Source organism: Halichoerus grypus, chromosome 4 (genome assembly GCF_964656455.1).
Source record: "Halichoerus grypus chromosome 4, mHalGry1.hap1.1, whole genome shotgun sequence".
In the NCBI taxonomy this organism is placed as follows: domain Eukaryota; kingdom Metazoa; phylum Chordata; class Mammalia; order Carnivora; family Phocidae; genus Halichoerus; species Halichoerus grypus.
Window position 1 is genome coordinate 55,729,173 of NC_135715.1, and position 17,880 is coordinate 55,747,052.

General features: G+C 37.2%; 1 protein-coding gene across 3 annotated transcripts in view; it reads right to left on the reverse strand.

Annotated features, from left to right (window-relative positions):
• CPB2 (carboxypeptidase B2) overlaps nt 1–17,880 on the reverse strand; it is a 63,276-nt gene that overhangs the window by 1,117 nt on the left and 44,279 nt on the right. For all 3 annotated transcript variants that reach the window (XM_078070349.1, XM_078070348.1, XM_078070351.1), the window contains 4 exons: nt 15,747–15,857; nt 12,705–12,798; nt 7,053–7,255; nt 3,042–3,129 (listed from right to left, as the gene is read on the reverse strand). In XM_078070349.1, coding sequence (XP_077926475.1) covers nt 3,042–3,129; nt 7,053–7,255; nt 12,705–12,798; nt 15,747–15,857 — 496 coding nt within the window. The remainder of the gene's footprint in view (nt 1–3,041; nt 3,130–7,052; nt 7,256–12,704; nt 12,799–15,746; nt 15,858–17,880) is intronic.

Below are 17,880 nucleotides of genomic sequence, written 5' to 3' on the forward strand. Positions count from 1 at the left end.
ATTTGGTATATTTATTGTCCATCTTTATATTTTTTATCAGTTGTCTTTGCTCATTTTTCTACTCAATTGATTTTATAGATTGTTTATAACAGCAACATTAGTGTAAATTTGAATTTGCCTTGTGTAATATTTGCATTTTTTTCTTATTTGGTTATTTAGCTTTCAACTTGGTTTATGGCAGAGTGTTTATATTAAAATATTTTATCTATCTAGGATTTATTTTAGAGAAATATATGTTAGTAAATCAATTAATTTCTTTTTCTGAGTAAGTTGTCAGGTTTTCCAATCCTATTAATTGAATAGCTAACATTCTTAGAAATGCCTCCTTTATGAGAAATAAGATGCCCTTATATATTTAAGTGTCTTTCTGTTCTCACTATTCCCTCCTGTTGATCTGTCTTTTCCTGGCTCAGCTCCACAATCTTAATTACTATATGTTTATAATGTACCTTAACACCTGGTTGGAGCAAATTCTCTCTTATTAGTCTCATTTTTCAGAATTTTACAAGCTCTTCTACCAAATCCATTCTTTCAAAAGAAATTCAAAGTCATTTAACTGTTCATTGGGATTGCATTAAATATACAGATTAATTTAGCACGACTGACACATTTTTATTTTGCTTTCCTACTCAAAAACATGGTAGGTTTCTCCTTTTATTTATCTTCTTCTATGTATACCAGTAAAATTTTCTAGGTTTTTCATATAAATATATTGATTTGTATGTGTACCCACACACATACATTTAACAATGAATCCACATATATGTATCTGTATGTATATATGTGTGCAATGTGTATGTATGTACATATAGAGGGGCAGTAGGATCTTTTTTTCATTTTATTTTCTACCTGATTATTTTTTGGTATATAAGAGAGCTTTAGATTTCTGTATATTTAGTTCATATTCAGCCACCTTCAACTTTTGATTGTTACTAATATTTTTGGTTGATTTCTACTGTTTTCCAGGTAGACAATCATATAATATGTGAAGTGATCATTTTTGCCTCTTTCTAATGCCTATACTTAAATGAACTACAAAGGTGTTTACCAAAGCATTGTTTATAATACTAAAAATATTCATCAGCAGTGGATTAATGAGTTATTCAGCAAATACTTCTGACAACCACTATCAATATTTGGCATTTCTTCTTCCAGCCATTTTCTCATGCTTATGAACACATTCTCATAGATGTATACTGACTGAATGAATGAATGTGTAGAGATGGACTGATTTCATCACACCAGAAAGTTGCTTTGTAAGCTCTCTAGCCCTGAGACACCTGTGGTTATGCTTTGGGGAGCAATGGTAGAGAAGAGGAGGAGAATCAAGAAAGCTCTGAATTGTGAAAGGAAGCTGTAGGGTCCCTCTCTGACAGAGCAAGGACCTGGGTCAGCAAAGGCAGCAGTGGGCCAGTGATACCAAGAGACAGAGATACCATGTGGACCAATCTGGCTCCACTTTGTTCTGAGACATTTGGGGGTTGTTGAGGTGGAAGAGGAAGATTCTGGACTTTCTACTTATAGGGCATCTGGTGCTCAAGCAATTTATTGAAAATAATATGAATGTGATTATTAAGATGAGTGTGTTTTTATATTCCTGTAGATCATACCTGTTAAAGAAAATTTTGGGGCTTTGAATATTGTCTCAGGGCCTTCTCACAACCCATTTTCTCTCCCTGGTTTTCCTCGTATATCACTGTTTGGCAGACACTTATCAGGTAGGTCTCCCAGAAGTGTCACCTACAGAGAGAGACCCTCCTAGGCCACTTTAGCTAAGTAGCCTCTCTCTCCTGCAGTCATTCTCAAACCCTTAAGCCTCTTTTATTTTCTTCACTTCTCAATGGGATTATACTATATTTGACTATTTCATTGTTTACATCAGAGATTTGCAAACTTTTTCTCCAAAGGACTAGGTAGTAAGTATTTTAGGCTTTGTGGGCCACAAAGTATGTCACAACTACTTGACTCTACTATCGTGAAAGCTATCATAAACAATACATAAATAAATGGGTGTGGCTGTGTTCAAATAAAACTTTATTTTTGAATACTGAAATTTGAATTTCATATAATTTTAACATGTCACAAAATCTTTTTTTTAAACCTTTTAAAAAATGGAAAAACTGGGGTGTCTGGGTGCCTCAGTCAGTTAAGCGTCAGACTTTTGATTTCTGCTTAGTCATGATCTAAAGGTTGTGAGATCCAGCCCCTCATCGGGCTCCACGCTAGGCACGGTGTCTACTTGGGATTCTCTCTCTCCCTCTGCCCCTCCCCCCACTTGCTCTCTCTCTCTCAAATAAACAAATAAAAAAATCTTTTAAAAATGGAAAAACTATTCTTATCTCACAGGCTATACAAAAACAAGCAGTGGGCTGAATTTGGCCTATGGGTCATAGTTTGCTGACACCTGGTTACATGTTTATTTTCTGTTCCTCTTTTTCCATCTCCTCCTCCAACTTCAAAAGAAAAAAAATCATTGTCTGTCATCCTAAAAAGAGTCCCTCGATAAATATCTGCCAGCAGAAATTAAATTTGAAAATATTTCTTAAGAGTTTGCCACATACAAGCTGTTATCAGTGTTATACAAACAAAAGACACTTAACTATATAGTGTGCTTTAGTGGGCACAGCCTGTTATTATAAAGCATTTAATGTAAAAATGTTCCCTAGATTTGTATAGTGTTCAACCTGCACAACTTTTCATGGGAACCCTGGACATCTTATACATTCTTTTGGCCCTGTATGACCTTTCCTGCTTCACTCAACCAGTGTGATGCCAATTCTATAATCTCTGCTCTACAGCAATGAACATGATTTCTTAAATATCATTTTGGCTTCTTTTGAGGGTATTCATTTATTAATATAACCTTGTTTGGTGCTCTCATAGCTATTACGCTTCCATTTCTAATTGCTGTAATCCAACTATTTTACATGTGACCTTGTTTAAAGATTCCATTTAGAAAAATTAAACCCACACAGAAAAACCAAACACACAGATTTCTTTAGTACCTCACAATTCTCCAGATCTTAAGAAGAAATACTTACATAAAGTTTCTGAACCACTGCCGTGAGTATATCTGATATTTTCATTAATATTCTCAATAGCACGGGCTGCTTCACTGGCCACTAGGGACTGAAATCAATAGAATATGGAATTTCAGTTAATGTGCAGCTTTGAAGCTGGACAGGTAGAAGTTTCTTAATAAAACAATCATATGTTAATTGAATCAAACTGTGTATAGGAAGAAATAGAAAGTAGAATGGTGGTTGCCAGGGGCTTGGGTGTGAATGCAATGCAGAGATGTTGGTCATGGGATATAAATTTCCAGTTATAAGATGAATAAGTTCTGGGGATCTAACACACAGCATAGTGGCTATAGTTAAGGACACTATTTTATATACATGAAAGTTGCTGAGAGAGTAGATTTTAAATGTTTTCACCACAAAAGAAAAAGTTGCAATTATGTAAGGTGATGGCTGTGTTAACTAACTTTATTGTGGTAATCATTTCACAATGTGTATCAATTCATCACATTGTACACCTTAAACTTATACAATGTTATACATCAATTATAGCTCAATAGAGCTAGAAGAAAACTGTGCGTATGAAAAATCTACACAGTAAGAATAAATAAACTTTAACAAATATTTTTTTGCTTTACGGAAATCACAATTGGGTGGCTTTAAACATAGACTCCTCCAATGCATTGAAAATTTTATTTAACTTGAAGGAAAAATAATTCTCACATGCTTTTTGGTCTTCAGGAATTCACTTATCATGTAAAATGAAGTACAACTGTATTTCAAAGGCAAACAGCCTGGGGTTACCCTATTCCTACACAAAATTATCACCAAACTTTATTTTTTTAGAGAATTAAATTAAATTAAATTATTTATTGGCGGGTGGAAGGAGCAGAGGGAGAGGGAGAATCCTGGAGCAGACTCAGCGCTGAGCGCAGAGCCTGACAATGGGCTCAATATGACAACCCTGAGATCATGACCTGAGCCCAGATCAAGAGTTGGACACTTAACCGACTGAGCCACCCAGGCACCCCAAAATTATCACCAAACTTTAAATGTGACTTCTCAAAATACTACATATACCTAATGCGTAGATCATTTCCTTCTCACAGACTATTGTCTTCATGTGTAAAATGTCTAATAACTCCTACAGACTCATCAGGTAAAAAGGATCATGTGCCAGTATGGGATAGGCTAATAAATAAATCCCTCATTCTACTACATTTGGTTCTAGCTTATCCAGATCTTTTATGAGGTTGATGCTAGTACTCATTGACACTCTCTTAAATAACTTAGAGGAATATCAGCGCATATTACATTGCGGCATTCCTTTGTTAAAAAAATTTTTAATGGAACTCCATTGTCTACAGAATGAAATACAAATTCATTCTGACATACAAACAAACTGACCACATCTACTTTCTGATGATGTCACCCGCCACTTTCACACCCCCACACCTGAACATACTTCCTGTGGGGAACACATTTCCTCAGCTTTCAATGTCCTCCCTTCCCTGTCTGTCTCTAGAATTCCTACATTTCAATTTCTGGCTGGAAATGGATCTGTTCTTTGATGTCAATAGTGCTTTATTATTATTATTTTTCTTTACAATATGTCACCACTTAATAGATGATAAATCCCTCAAGAACAAGGACTTTATCCCCTGGCTTTTCTAGCATTTCCTTCTGAATCAGTTAATGAGGCCACCCCCTGCTATCCTAGTCAGAATTGAGGTCTACCATCTGTGCCACTTATTTAGTAGTTGCTGCACTTAGGATACAGCTGTTTGTAACATTTGCTGATGACTGAGCTCCCTAACCATATCATGTTCTCTTAAAGGGCAGGGTCCCACCTAATGCTTCTTTTAATGTCCACCAAACACAATATTTTACACAAAATAACTCAACAACTGCTGGTGATAACAGTAATCCAAAAATAAGGGAAATCAGACCAATTTTATTTCCAAATCAGGATAAATAGCCTCTCATTTCTTCAAGGATAATACCAATAAAGGAGCTTTCCTTAAAAGTTTTCTCTTGAGAAGAAGAAAGAATTGCAAGTATCAGATGTGTTTATGTTCTAAATGAGCTATTTTCAGAAAATGCAAATAACCTTATATTTGTCATCAGCAACTGCTAGCCCCTAATGTGGCTATAGTTTATTCTTGTAAGAGAACCAGGACATACACATCAACACCAAAACAACAAAAACAAAATCCAAACAAAACGCAAATCCACAAATAATCTAACTAAAAAATAGGCAGGGAACCTGAATAGACATTTTGCTAAAGAAGGCATATAGGCAGCGAACAGATACATGAAAAGATGCTCAATATCACCAAACATCAGGGAAATGCAAATCAAAACCATAATGAGATATCTCCTTACACCTGTCAGAAAGGCTATTATCAAAAATACAAGAAATAACAAGTGTTGGTATGGATGTGGTCAAAATGAAACTCTTGTGCACTGTCTGGTAGGAATGTAAATTGGTGTGACTGCTATGGAAAACAGTATGGGGGGGTTCCTCAAAAAAATTAAAAATAAAAATATCATGTGATCCAGTAATTCCACCACTGGGTGTTTACCCAAAGCAAATGAAAACACTCATTTGAAAAGATATATGACTCCTCTGTTTATTGCAGCATTATTTACAATAGCCAAGTTATGGAAACAACTTAAGTATCTGTTGATAGACGAATGGATAAAGAAGATGTGGGGTGTACATATATGCAATGAAATATTATTCAGCCATATAATAGAATGAGAATAGAAATCTTGTCATTTTCAACAACATGGATGGGCCTAGAGGGTATTAAGCTAAGTGAAATAAGTTAGAGAAAGACAAATACCGTGTGATTTCACTTATATGTGGAATCTGAAAAACAAAGCAAATGCACAAACAAACAAAAATACAGAAACAGAATCATAAATACAGAGAAGAAACTGGTGGCTGCCAGAGGAGGGGGGGAGGCATTGGGAGGATGGATGAAATATGTGAAGGGAATTAAGAGGTGCAAACTTCCAGTTATAAAATAAATAAGTCATGGAATAAAAAGTACAGCATAGGGAATATAGTCATAATATTGTAATTACGTTATATGGTGACAGATGGTAACTACACTTACTGTGATGAGCATAATGTATAGAACTGTGGAATCACTATGTTGTACACCTGAAACTAATGTAACATTGTATGCCAACTATACTTCAATAACAAAAACAAACAAATAAAAATTAAAATAAAAGGAGAGAGAAAGGAAAAAAAGAGAACCAGAACAAGAGGAGTTAGTAAGAAACAAACCACTACATAAAGATCAGACCTTGGCCAAGAGTCAGACTGTCACCATAACCCTTCCATTGTCTGGAAAGCATCTGGGGTAAGAATGTGGCCCATCCTAGCTATAATGCATGAAGAACTCTTACATTCTTCGTCATCAACCCAAACGCAGAACAACTGGGACCAAAAAGTAGTGAGGGGTTAGCAGGTTATATGAGTCCTCTTCAAACTTCCTGTATCTTCTACTACATTCCAAAATGTTGACATTGGAGGTGCTTTTAATAGGACCAAACCTCTGGGGGTTAGGGAGGTGAGTGTGTACACAATTCCCGATGTTGGTATTCGATTGATGAGTGTTGTACCAGGACTTGACCTATGTCAGGCTGTTGTAGAAAGCTAGTTACCACAAAGCAGACCCACAATTCCAGAGACTCTTGTCCTTGCTTTTATGGTTTTATATGTAGTTCAGCTCCATGTGGAATGGTTCAAACCTGACCTTCAAGCAATATGTCTGACATTTTCTTAGGGACCCATCTGCTGGACTAAAGTTCGCGTCCACAGGGTAGGACCTGTTCTTTACATTCCCTCAGTGAACCCTGACTCAGGATGACTCTCAGCAGAGTGAGACCAAAATATAAACCATCTTTCCCTCTGTCCTCCAAAGGAGAAATTTTTTCCCACAGTTTTTTATTCTTGAGCTAGGTATTATTTTATTTCTGAAATGCCAATGAAAAAAATAATTAAGTAGCACTTACCAGTTCCTCATGGTCTTTGCTTTTGCTTCGATTATAGGAATATGGAAACAGTATCTGCTGGGAGTATGAATGCATACTGATGTAAGCCTTAATGTGGTCGATGTTTTTTCTCAAGAAATTAGCCATTGCCTTCACTTCTGGTTCTGATTCGGGGTAAAGGCCACAGTAGGTTTCTGAGCATGAGAAACTTGATGCACCTTCCCCTGAAGTGAAATTGATAGAGTGGGATTAGAAGGGATGCATATGCTATTGTGATTTGTGATTTCCCTGACTGCCTTTTCTGGGTATCTATGGTGCAACATTTTTAGAGAAATGCATTAGATAGAACTCTGTAAAGAACATATTTATATTTCTTTTGAAGTAAATATTTTTTTAAAGATTTATTTATTTATTTATTTGAGAGAGCGAGAACGAGAAGAGAGAGTACGTGAGATGGGGGGAGGGTCAGAGGGAGAAGGAGACCCCCCGCTGAGCAGGGAGCCGGATGCGGGACTCGATCCTGGGACTCCAGGATAATGACCTGAGCCGAAGGCAGTCGCTTAACCAACTGAGCCACCCAGGCTCCCCTGAAGTAAGTATTTTTATGCCCTCATAGCAAACACAACAGTTGCTGTCTGGGGGCAGCCATCTTGTACCCTTTGTGAAAGGAAATCTCAGAGACGTCAGCCAGCCCTGCCTCCAAACTTGTGGCTATATGAGAGAAGAAAAAACACATTTTTTTAGAAAGCCCATTTTCTTTAATCCTTTGTGAGTTTGGTTTTTCTGGTATTTGTAGTTTAAAAGTTACTAATCAATATAGCCCATAAAAAAAAAGTCTCATTTGGGAATTCAGAATATGGAAGTCTGCCTTCAGTGCTACTTCTAACTTGCTAAATAAATAAGTCCTTAAACAAAATAAAATGGTGATATTGGGTGCCAGCATAATATTTATTCATACTTTTCAGAGATTATAGTATACATCACTTCAGATGGTAGTTTTCTTCCTTAATGCACCGGGGTGGAGCCCCAGGGAGCCATCTCTTATTCCCTCCTGGAAACAGTTGATTAATCCTGAACTGGATCCTTAACTTGTGTTCTGTCAATCTGAATCCCTCCACTGATAACTTGAAATTGAGATGAAGATTCTGGTGTCAGTCTAGCTGCTCTCCAGAACAAAGAAGACAATACCAGTAACATCACCTGCAGACACGAACTCTAAGATTTACACGCAATATCTCACTTAATCCTCATGCAACCCTATGAAGGAAATACTGCTATTTCAGGAGATGCAAAGTGAACATTCTCAGTAGTAATGGCCCTTTATAATAAGAGGCTAAGCGGCATAGACATATTTTTAGTCGTCCAATCACTTGATTCTAATCTTGGCGCTGCCATTTAATAGATATGGCCTTACATAAAATGTTGTAAACCTATCTATACCTTGATTTTTTTATCTGCTAAATGGGAAAATTATATATTTAATGAGGATTCAATGAGCTAATGCATATGAAGTGCTTCGCATGGTGCCTTGTCTAAGTGTTCAGTGACTACTGTTTCTCCCCTTTGTAGTCGTCGTCGTCATCGCCATCATCATCATCATCATCCGGATTGGAATAAAAAAGAATCCAGTGTGCTTCACAGTGATGAATGGGGAGAGAAAGGACTCACGGAGCCCACTGCAGTGCTGAGGCCCAGTTCCAGGCTGTTTCTGAGGCTCAGCTGCATCCTTGTCCTCAGGTCCCATGGGCTACTCCATTAACCTTCCAGGCTTGCCTGCCTTACTTAAGCTTGCTCTGCTTTCTTCCTTTTATTTACAATAGAAACAACCTTAATGTTTGTGAAACATTCTTTTCCCTACAAGAAAATGTTGTGCTAAACATCCAAGGCTTTTCTAAGTACTTCATTTGTATTAATTTTTAACCAATAATGTGATCAGATGACCCATTTTCATAGTTCTGTCCCCTTTGATTTCTCCTGCCCTTTTCCCCCTGATATATAGTTCTAGAGAACAGAGATTATATGTTAGGAGTAGAGACAGGGGAGGACATGAAAGAAATGAAGGAGGAGGTGGTGCCCTAACGTGAATCCTCAGACCAGAGCTCTTCCATAGATACATGAAGCAAGTCACAGGATTTATTTTTCAGTCAATCATTAAAAAAAAAAAAAAAGAAACAGGTGAACCTATATTAATAATACACTTTATTTAACCCAATATGTACAAAGTACTACCATTTCAAATGTAATCAATATAAAAATTATTCATGACCTGTTTTATGTTACTTTTCTTAGGCCAAGTCTTTGAAATCTGGTGTGTATTTTACCCTCACTGCACATCTCAATTCAGACAAGCCACATTGCAGGGGCTCAGCCACCACTTGTTACTACTGTAATAGACAGCACAGCCGCAGAATTCTTGTTCTGTGACTGCCATTCTGGAGAGTTCAAGTATTTTGGTAGGAAGACTCGTGGAGAGTCAGGAAACTCGAGTCTGAGATCTGCTTTGCCATGAAACAGCCATGTTCATCTGGACAAGCTACTTCATCTCTCTCCGCTGAAGGCACTCTTTTTGTACCAAGAGACACTTGGTCTACCAGGTCCCTTCAAGCTCAAGCATTCTCTGATCTATAGGCCTAGTACAAGAAAATTCATAAAGGCAGAAAGTAGAGTAGAAACTACCAGGGGCTGCAGGAGAGGGGGGAATGAGAAGACGTTGCTTAATGGTCACAGAGTTTCTGTTTGGGATGATGAGAAGTTTTGGAAATGGATATTAGTGATGGTTTTCCAGACTGTGAATGTACTTAATGCCTGAATGTACTGAACTGTACACTTAAAAATGGTTAAAATGACAAATTTTATGTTATATATATTTTAGCACCATAAAAATGATGAAAAGACACTATGGTCTCATAGGAAAAGAAATAAAGGATTTTCTACTGTACACTGGTTATAAACACTTCGTAGTTTAACTTAACAGTTTAGAAAATAAGTGGATCTCTCTCAGGAAGTTTGAGACCAGACGTCCTCACAAAATGTTCCCTGTTATAGACTGAATTCTGCGCTCCCCCCCCCAATTCATATGTTTAAGCTCTAACGCACAATGTACTAGGTTTGGAGATAGGGCCTTTAAGGAGGTCATTAAGGTTTAAGGAAGTCATAAAGGTGGGATCCCGATCTAATATGGCTGGTGTCCTTTTAAGAAGAGAGAGAGAGAGAGAGACACCAGGGATGTGCACACAGAAAAAAGGCCATGTGAGAACACAGTGAAAAGGTGACCATCTGCAAGCCAAGGAGAGAGGCCTCCGGAAAAACCCACCCAGCTGACACCTTCATCTTGGACTTCCAGCCTTCAGCTCTGCAAGAAATAAATTTCCCTTGTTGAAGCCACTCAGCCTGTGGTATTTTGTTATGGCCGCCTGAGCGGTCCAAGGCAACCTCACCCCCATTCTCGTCTCTAACACACACACACACACAGACACATATGCACACGCACACAATTTTAATATAGAGGAAGGGGAAATGAACATGAAATAAACAGCCTTGATATGTCAATTCTTGTTAATAAGTAAGGTGCTCTTTTAGATTCTTAAAAAAGTATCATAAAGGCATGTTCTAGGTACAGGAACAAGGAGGAGATAAGATTTAATTCTTTCTCACTGGCTTGCTTACATAGTACAAAAGAGATACTGGGGCACTGGACAAAAAAAAGAATTCTTGCAATTACTTTTTGTTTTATTTGGCACTCTCTTTTGTCTATATGCTTGCTGCTTCTGTTTCTGTTTTTAACTCTTGTGACAGGTAATAATATAGTGCCATGCCTCAGAGGGCCTACCATATGTCTTGAGGGCAAAAACAGAATATATTTGCCATCTTGATGATTCAAATTGGGTAGTACTGACTTCACCATAAAAAAAATATTAAGTAAAACAGAGCACCAAAAGAGCATGAAGATAAAATAAGAAATTCCAGATGGGAACTTATAATAGAGGGGTGATTCTCCAAGAAGAATTGCAATAACTTTGGAGTCAGTCAGCCTGGCTTTATATCCCGGCTCTGCCACTTCCTAGGTCTGTGCTCTTAAGCATGGGATTGACCTTCTAAGTCTGGAATTCTCCATCCAGGATACATAGATAATGAAACCTAGGGGGAGACATACATAAACAGCTCAGCACTTAGTAACCATCAGCTCTATTCAGACATATTTCATATTTGTTGCTTCTTCTCTGACTCCCTGCCCAGTTATCACTGCTGTGGCAGTCTTTGGGCTGCAGTGGACACTTTTATTGGACAATCTTAAGAATGGCTCTCATGGAGAAACCACTAAGTAATTCCCTTAATCACAAAAGGAGTGAGCCCGAGGCAGGATTAACTGCCCTTTCCTCTGCTTGCTTATTACATCTGCAGCTCTCTTAGAACAACTCATTCATTCCTTTATGCATTTAATTAACTTCTGGGAACTCTGCATGTCCCAGGCATTGCACTAGATAATGGATAATGGTCCCTTCCCTCACGGAGTTTCTAACCTAGAGAAGGAAGGAATTAAGGAAATAAGGTAAGTACTCTGTTGTGAAGTTTTCATGTGGATTCTGAGATAATGATGAAATGTTCAAAATCACAAAACTTCCCTTCTTTTTTTTAAAAGGGAATAGGTACAATCACGTACATAGCATTGTGTAAGGCAAAAGGAGTGGTTAGAAGCGGGGTTTTCGGCTTCAATCACTTTCAATATCTTGTAGTCCCCACAAAGCCATGTGTACCCACTTCCAAAAATGAAGATGATTCAAGATCATTATTAGGTTTAGTTTTGTTTTGTAGCTCGTTCTTAAATGTAGCAACTATGAAATACAGTGGGGGAAAGGCAAACCACCACCTACCTCCCTGAAAGTAGACAATATTCTTGAATGCCTAAATCAATGTCCGCTGAGTACTTTAACTCATTCAAAACAATTAATGATAAGCTCCCACTATGCTAGACATAAGTTCATGACATTCATAAAAGAAAAAATCGTGTTAAGTAAATAGTGAAACCCAAAGAAAATGTTTTTGAATGCTGTTCGAAGTGAATATTTTCTTATGCAGTTAAGGAGAGGTACCCACCCCCAATCCTACTTTGAAATCCTAATGATGAATGTTATTTGTTCATTGAAGTAGGACCTTTAACAGTCACTTCCCTACTATTCTAGAAAAGTAGAATTTTAGAATTCTGAAACTAGAAGGACCTTAAGGAACTGGTCCAATTTCCTTTTTTTTTTTTTAAAGATGAAATGGCGGGGCAGAGAGGTTAAGGTGAGCTGTGCACATGCACAGCATCACATTTAACTAAAACATTTATTAAATTATATCCTGATTCAGATAGGCCTCCCCTCTAATTACTTTGAATTATGAGCCTTTCTTTATGAATATCCCTTTTTATTTTTATTTATTTATTTTTTTTTTAAAGATTTTATTTATTTATTTGAGAGAGAGAATGAGATAGAGAGCATGAGAAGGGGGAGGGTCAGAGGGAGAAGCAGACTCCCCGCCGAGCAGGGAGCCCGATGCGGGACTCGATCCCGGGACTCCAGGATCATGACCTGAGCCGAAGGCAGTGGCTTAACCAACTGAGCCACCCAGGCGCCCCATGAATATCCCTTTTTAAATGAATAAACATTGCTAGAAATGAAGCGAATAACCTACCACACCAGTGTTTGGAAGCAAAGTTCCTGTTCAGGTCTGTTCCGATGCAACGATTATTTTCATGAAAGGACCGGTTCTTTCTCCACATTCGATTCTAAATAAACAAAATACTGATAACCAGGATGGCCATGTTCCTAGTTCAAGCAGAGACACGACTTCTAAAGCCTAAGTGGTCAGGGTTGTGTGTCTCTCCTGAAAACCTGTCATGATTTTTTTTCTTTTAAAGATTTTATTTATGTGACAGAGAGAGACAGTGAGAGAGGGAACACAAGCAGGGGGAGTGGGAGAGGGAGAAGCAGGCTTCCTGCTGAGCCCGATACTGGGTTGGATCCCAGGGTCCTGTGGGATCATGACCTGAGCGGAAGGCAGACACTTAATGACTGAGCTACCCAGGCACCCCCACCTGTCACGATCTTCACAGCATTCCTTTCTCACAGCCCTTGTCTCCATCCAGGTCTCAATTACATTCCCTCAAAACTATTTCAGTCTGAACCAAATGAAATGGTAATATTTGATCAGTTTTGACCTATATCACAAATTTCATTTGGTTTTGGTAGGCTGCTTATTGGTTTTCTTTAATCTTATTTGGTCTAATTTTAATTCCTTCTGAGAAAAGTAAAATAACTTTGTGTTTCAACTAAAACTAAAACTATGAGTCATGAGTTTCAGTGCTCCCTTTGGACTGAATTCAACTCTCTCATTTAAAAGCTTCAAGAGGTGGAGCTGTGAAGACACCTGTAGCCTGATGGTTCCTTTGATCGTACTGATTCAATCCTCATTTGTAAACATAAAGCAAATTCCCCCATTGGATTCTTGGGGCAAACTGAGAAATTTGACCATGTAAACAGTTGCACAGACATCGTTTAAATCCTGGGGTTGGGATGATGTGGTACCTTTCTCCCTGCTCTCACCAACTCTCTGGAAAGCTTCCCAGTCTGCTTCCAACCCCTGGCCTGTGGTTTGGTAGCAAGAATTACCCTGGAGAAATTAGGTTCTCAAACTGCAGGGACTAATTGGCAGTGTTAAGATACAAAGGACAGTGGGGGAGTAGCAAATATCTAAAGGGTGGCTGAATTCTACCATGATTCAGTGAAAGAATAAATTTATTGTAATATCAATCTGTGAATGTGATTGTTTGTTTATTTATTTATTTATTTATTTGAGAATTGGGGGGAGAGAGAGAATCTCAAGCAGATTCCCCACTGAGCATGGAGCTGGATATGGCGCTTGATCTCAGGACCCTGAGATCATGACCTGAGCTGAGATCATGACTTGAGCCGAAATCAAGAGTCCAAGGCTTAACCGACTGAACCAACCAGGTGCCCCAATATGATCATTTACTGAACCCAAATTTATGTTAGGAACTATGCTAGGGATTTCTCATTTATTTAGCTCAGGATTTGCCCACTCCTCCCTACAAATTTATATTCACAGTATTCCTTTCACTTGGGATGAGTTTTTCAGCCAATCTTCTTCACCATTCCCATTTCTTTTGCAAAAATTACCTCCTCCATAAAACAACTTCTGTTTAATCCTGTATGTTTCCAATCACTCTGATTATTCTCCTCGGTGTTTACATGTGCTGCTCAAGGAGGCTTTTCTGAACTTATATATGCTCAATTATGTTTTATGTGCTCCTCATTACATTAGGAAGGACATCACTTACATTGCTTGAGTAATTTTCCTGAATCATGATGTTGATGGGTTAGAAATAACCATTGATAATGGTTTCCAGTATAGATTAGATTGACCAGGAAACTTACTCATATTTAGATGCTCATCACTAAATTAAAGGGTCCTAAGGCTTAAATTCACATATCAGTTAGAATGCAATTCTACCAGAATGCAAGTGCAGTTAGGATGCTTTTCTAAATCTTGCAATTTATGAAATTATAAATCAAAATGCTATGCAAAGGATTCCTAGTAAGAATGGATGGATCCAGGCATTGTGTATTGATGGCAGCTAAAATCACAAAAGGAGATACAATCAGACATTATGCAGAATACGGAATCACAATGAAGTAGTCCTGCCAAAAACAGTCAAACCTGAATCTGATTTATCCTCTACAATCCAAATTTCAAGTTTTAGAAAGCAGAGGACAGAGGAATGTAAAATTTCAACATGGCAATGCAATTAGCAAATCCAGACAATGGGAAACCTTTTCTTCAATGAATAAATTGCAAAGAAAAAACTGCGAGAGAGAGAATGAGAGGGATGGCAGGAGAATCTATGGATTAAAATAGAATTAAAAGATATCTAAACCAATCACAATATATTGGCTTTAACTGGATCCTGGATCAAAGAAAAAAAATTTTTTTAAGTTATGAAGCAATTACAAATGTAAATATCGAATGGACATTTTATGATATTAAGTATCGTTAATTCTTAGGTACAGTAGTACCATTTTTTTTTTTTTAAGATCTCTTTCAGAGATGCATCCTGAAATACTTATTGATGAAATGATATGGTGTCTGAGATTTGCTTCAAAATAATATAATAAGATAGAATTGGTTTGGAGATATACGTGAGAAAACATTGGCCATGAGTTGATTATTTTATTTTTTTTAAGACTTATTTATTTATTTATTTATTTATTTATTTATTTATTTTAGAGAAAGAGAGCGCGCAACACAGGAGGAGGAGCAGAGGGAGAGTCTTAAGCAGACTCCATGCTGAGTGCAGAGCCTGATACTTGGCTCGATCTCATGACCCTGAGATCAGAACCTGAGCCAAAACCAAGAGCTGACCCCTTAACCAACCACACCACCCGGGTGCCCCTGGCCACGAACTAATTACTGATGAAGTTGTGTGATGGGCACAAAGGAGTTTACTGTGCAAGGATTTCCATTCATATGTTTGAGCTTTTCCATAATAAGAATTTAATTATATGTATACATAATATAATAAAATAAAATTAAAAAATAATTATATGTATATTTAAACAAAACCATTGTGCCAAGATCCACGATTCTTTGAATAATTCAGCCTGTGCATCCTGTACCCCAAATAGGGTATGCTTTATTTTCTTTGCCTTCACCTACCTTTTTCCATGTGAAGTCATAACCATCCACATTAACTACTGGCATCACATAGAAATCCACGTGCCTCAGAAGATTGGTGTATGGTGTTTCTTTCCCATATGATTGAGTTACCTACAAATTAAACCAAGTATGTTTAATAATATCTTTTAAGTCCTTCTAAACTTAGTCTGTTTCTCTTACGTGTTTTATTTTTTTAAGAAGTCATTTGGAATGTTTAGATTAGTGTATTTAACTTTCAGGAAGAGTATTAATTCCTTGAAAAGTCTGAACTGAGGGCACTATCCTGTCAAATGGTGGCAAATGCCTTGGACATGAGACAAATGGTCTTCTTATTTAATGAAGGCAGAAAATAGAACCATATATTTTCTAAAATTTTCTTCAAGAAACAAAAAAAATTCTTACTAAAGCAATACAGCTCACGTCAGAGATTTAAAGAAACAAAACCTAGATACAATTCCACTCCTTTTTCAATAGCACATATCGATCAGAGTTTAAACTAACCTTGTCTTATGCCCAGATATGACTAGGTAGTTTCTACATTGTCCTTATTACCCAGGGAACTAAATTTTTAATTTTAATTCTTTCAACAAATCTATGAAACATACATTCCAACCCTCACTCATCCCTTCTGTTTGGAGTCCTGCTTTTTGAATAAGAAATTCCAGAGCTAATGTGGATCATCTGTCAGAGCCCAACAAGAATTTTTTGTGGAGCCCAATGTGGGGCTTGAACTCACAACCTTGAGATCAAGACCTGAGCTGATATCAAGAGTCAGACACTTAACTGACTCAGTCACCCAGGTGCCCCTCTTTTCTTTAACAGCTTTATTAAGATACAATTAACATAAAAAGAAATTCACCATTTTGAAATGTATAACTCAGTGATTTTTTTTTAAGTATATTCACAGAGTTGTGCAACCATCACCACTATCTGACTTCAAAACATCTTCATCAGCCCTCCCCCCCCACCAAAAAATCCTTACCCATTAGGAGTTATTCCCCTTCTACCTATCTCCACACTCACCCCTGACAATCACTAATCAACTTTCTGTCTCTGTGGATTTACCCATTCTAGATATTTCATTTAAATGGAATCATAAAATATATGGCCTTTTATATTTGGCTTCTATCACTTAGCATAATGTTTGCAAGATTCATCCATTTTGTAGCATGAGTCAGTACTTCATTCCTTTTCATTGCTGAATGATATTCAATTATAAGGATATATCACATTATTCTGTCTACTCATAAATTGATGGGCATATTTTTTGACTATTATGAATAATGATGCCATGAACATTTGTAAACAAATGTGTCTACTTTTCTTGGGTGTATACCTAGTAGTGGAATTGCTGAATCATATGGTAATTCTATGCTTAACCTTTCAAGGAATTGCCAAACTGTAAAATCATGGCTGAATTATTTTACAATCCCAACAGCAATGGATGAGGGTTCCAATTTTTTCACATCTTTACCAACACTTGTTATTACCTTTTTAAATTTTAGCCACCCTAGTAGGTCTGAAGTGGTATCTCATTGTGATTTTGATTTGCAAATATTTCCCTAATGACTGATGATACTGAACATCTCTTGATGTGCTTGTTGGTCATTTGTATATCTTCTCTGGAGACTTGCCTTTTCAGATATTTTGCCCAATTCAAAATTGGATTGTCATTTTATTGTTTATTTGTAGAAGTTCTTTATATATTTTGGATGAAAATCCCTTATCATATAAATTTCCCCCCACTCTGTGGGTTGTCTTTTCACTTTCCTGATGACACCCTTTGAAAAGCACTAAGACTGTTAATTTTGGTAAAGCTCTATTTATCTCTTTTTTCTTTTGTTGCTTGTGCTTTTGATGTCATATCTAACAAATAATTACCTAAAGTCACAAAGATTTACTACTTCTAAATTTTCTTCTGAGAACTTTATAATTTTAGCTTTTAAATTTAGGCCTCTGACTCATTTTGAGTTAATATTTATACATGGTATGAGGTAGGGGTCCAAGTTCATTCTTTTGCATGTGGATATCTAGTTATTTCAGCAAAAGATATCTTTCTTAATCCTTCACAAGGACACCATCTGGACTAGTGGTGGGCTTGTTTGGGTGCATTTAAAGAAGATGAGGGCCCAGA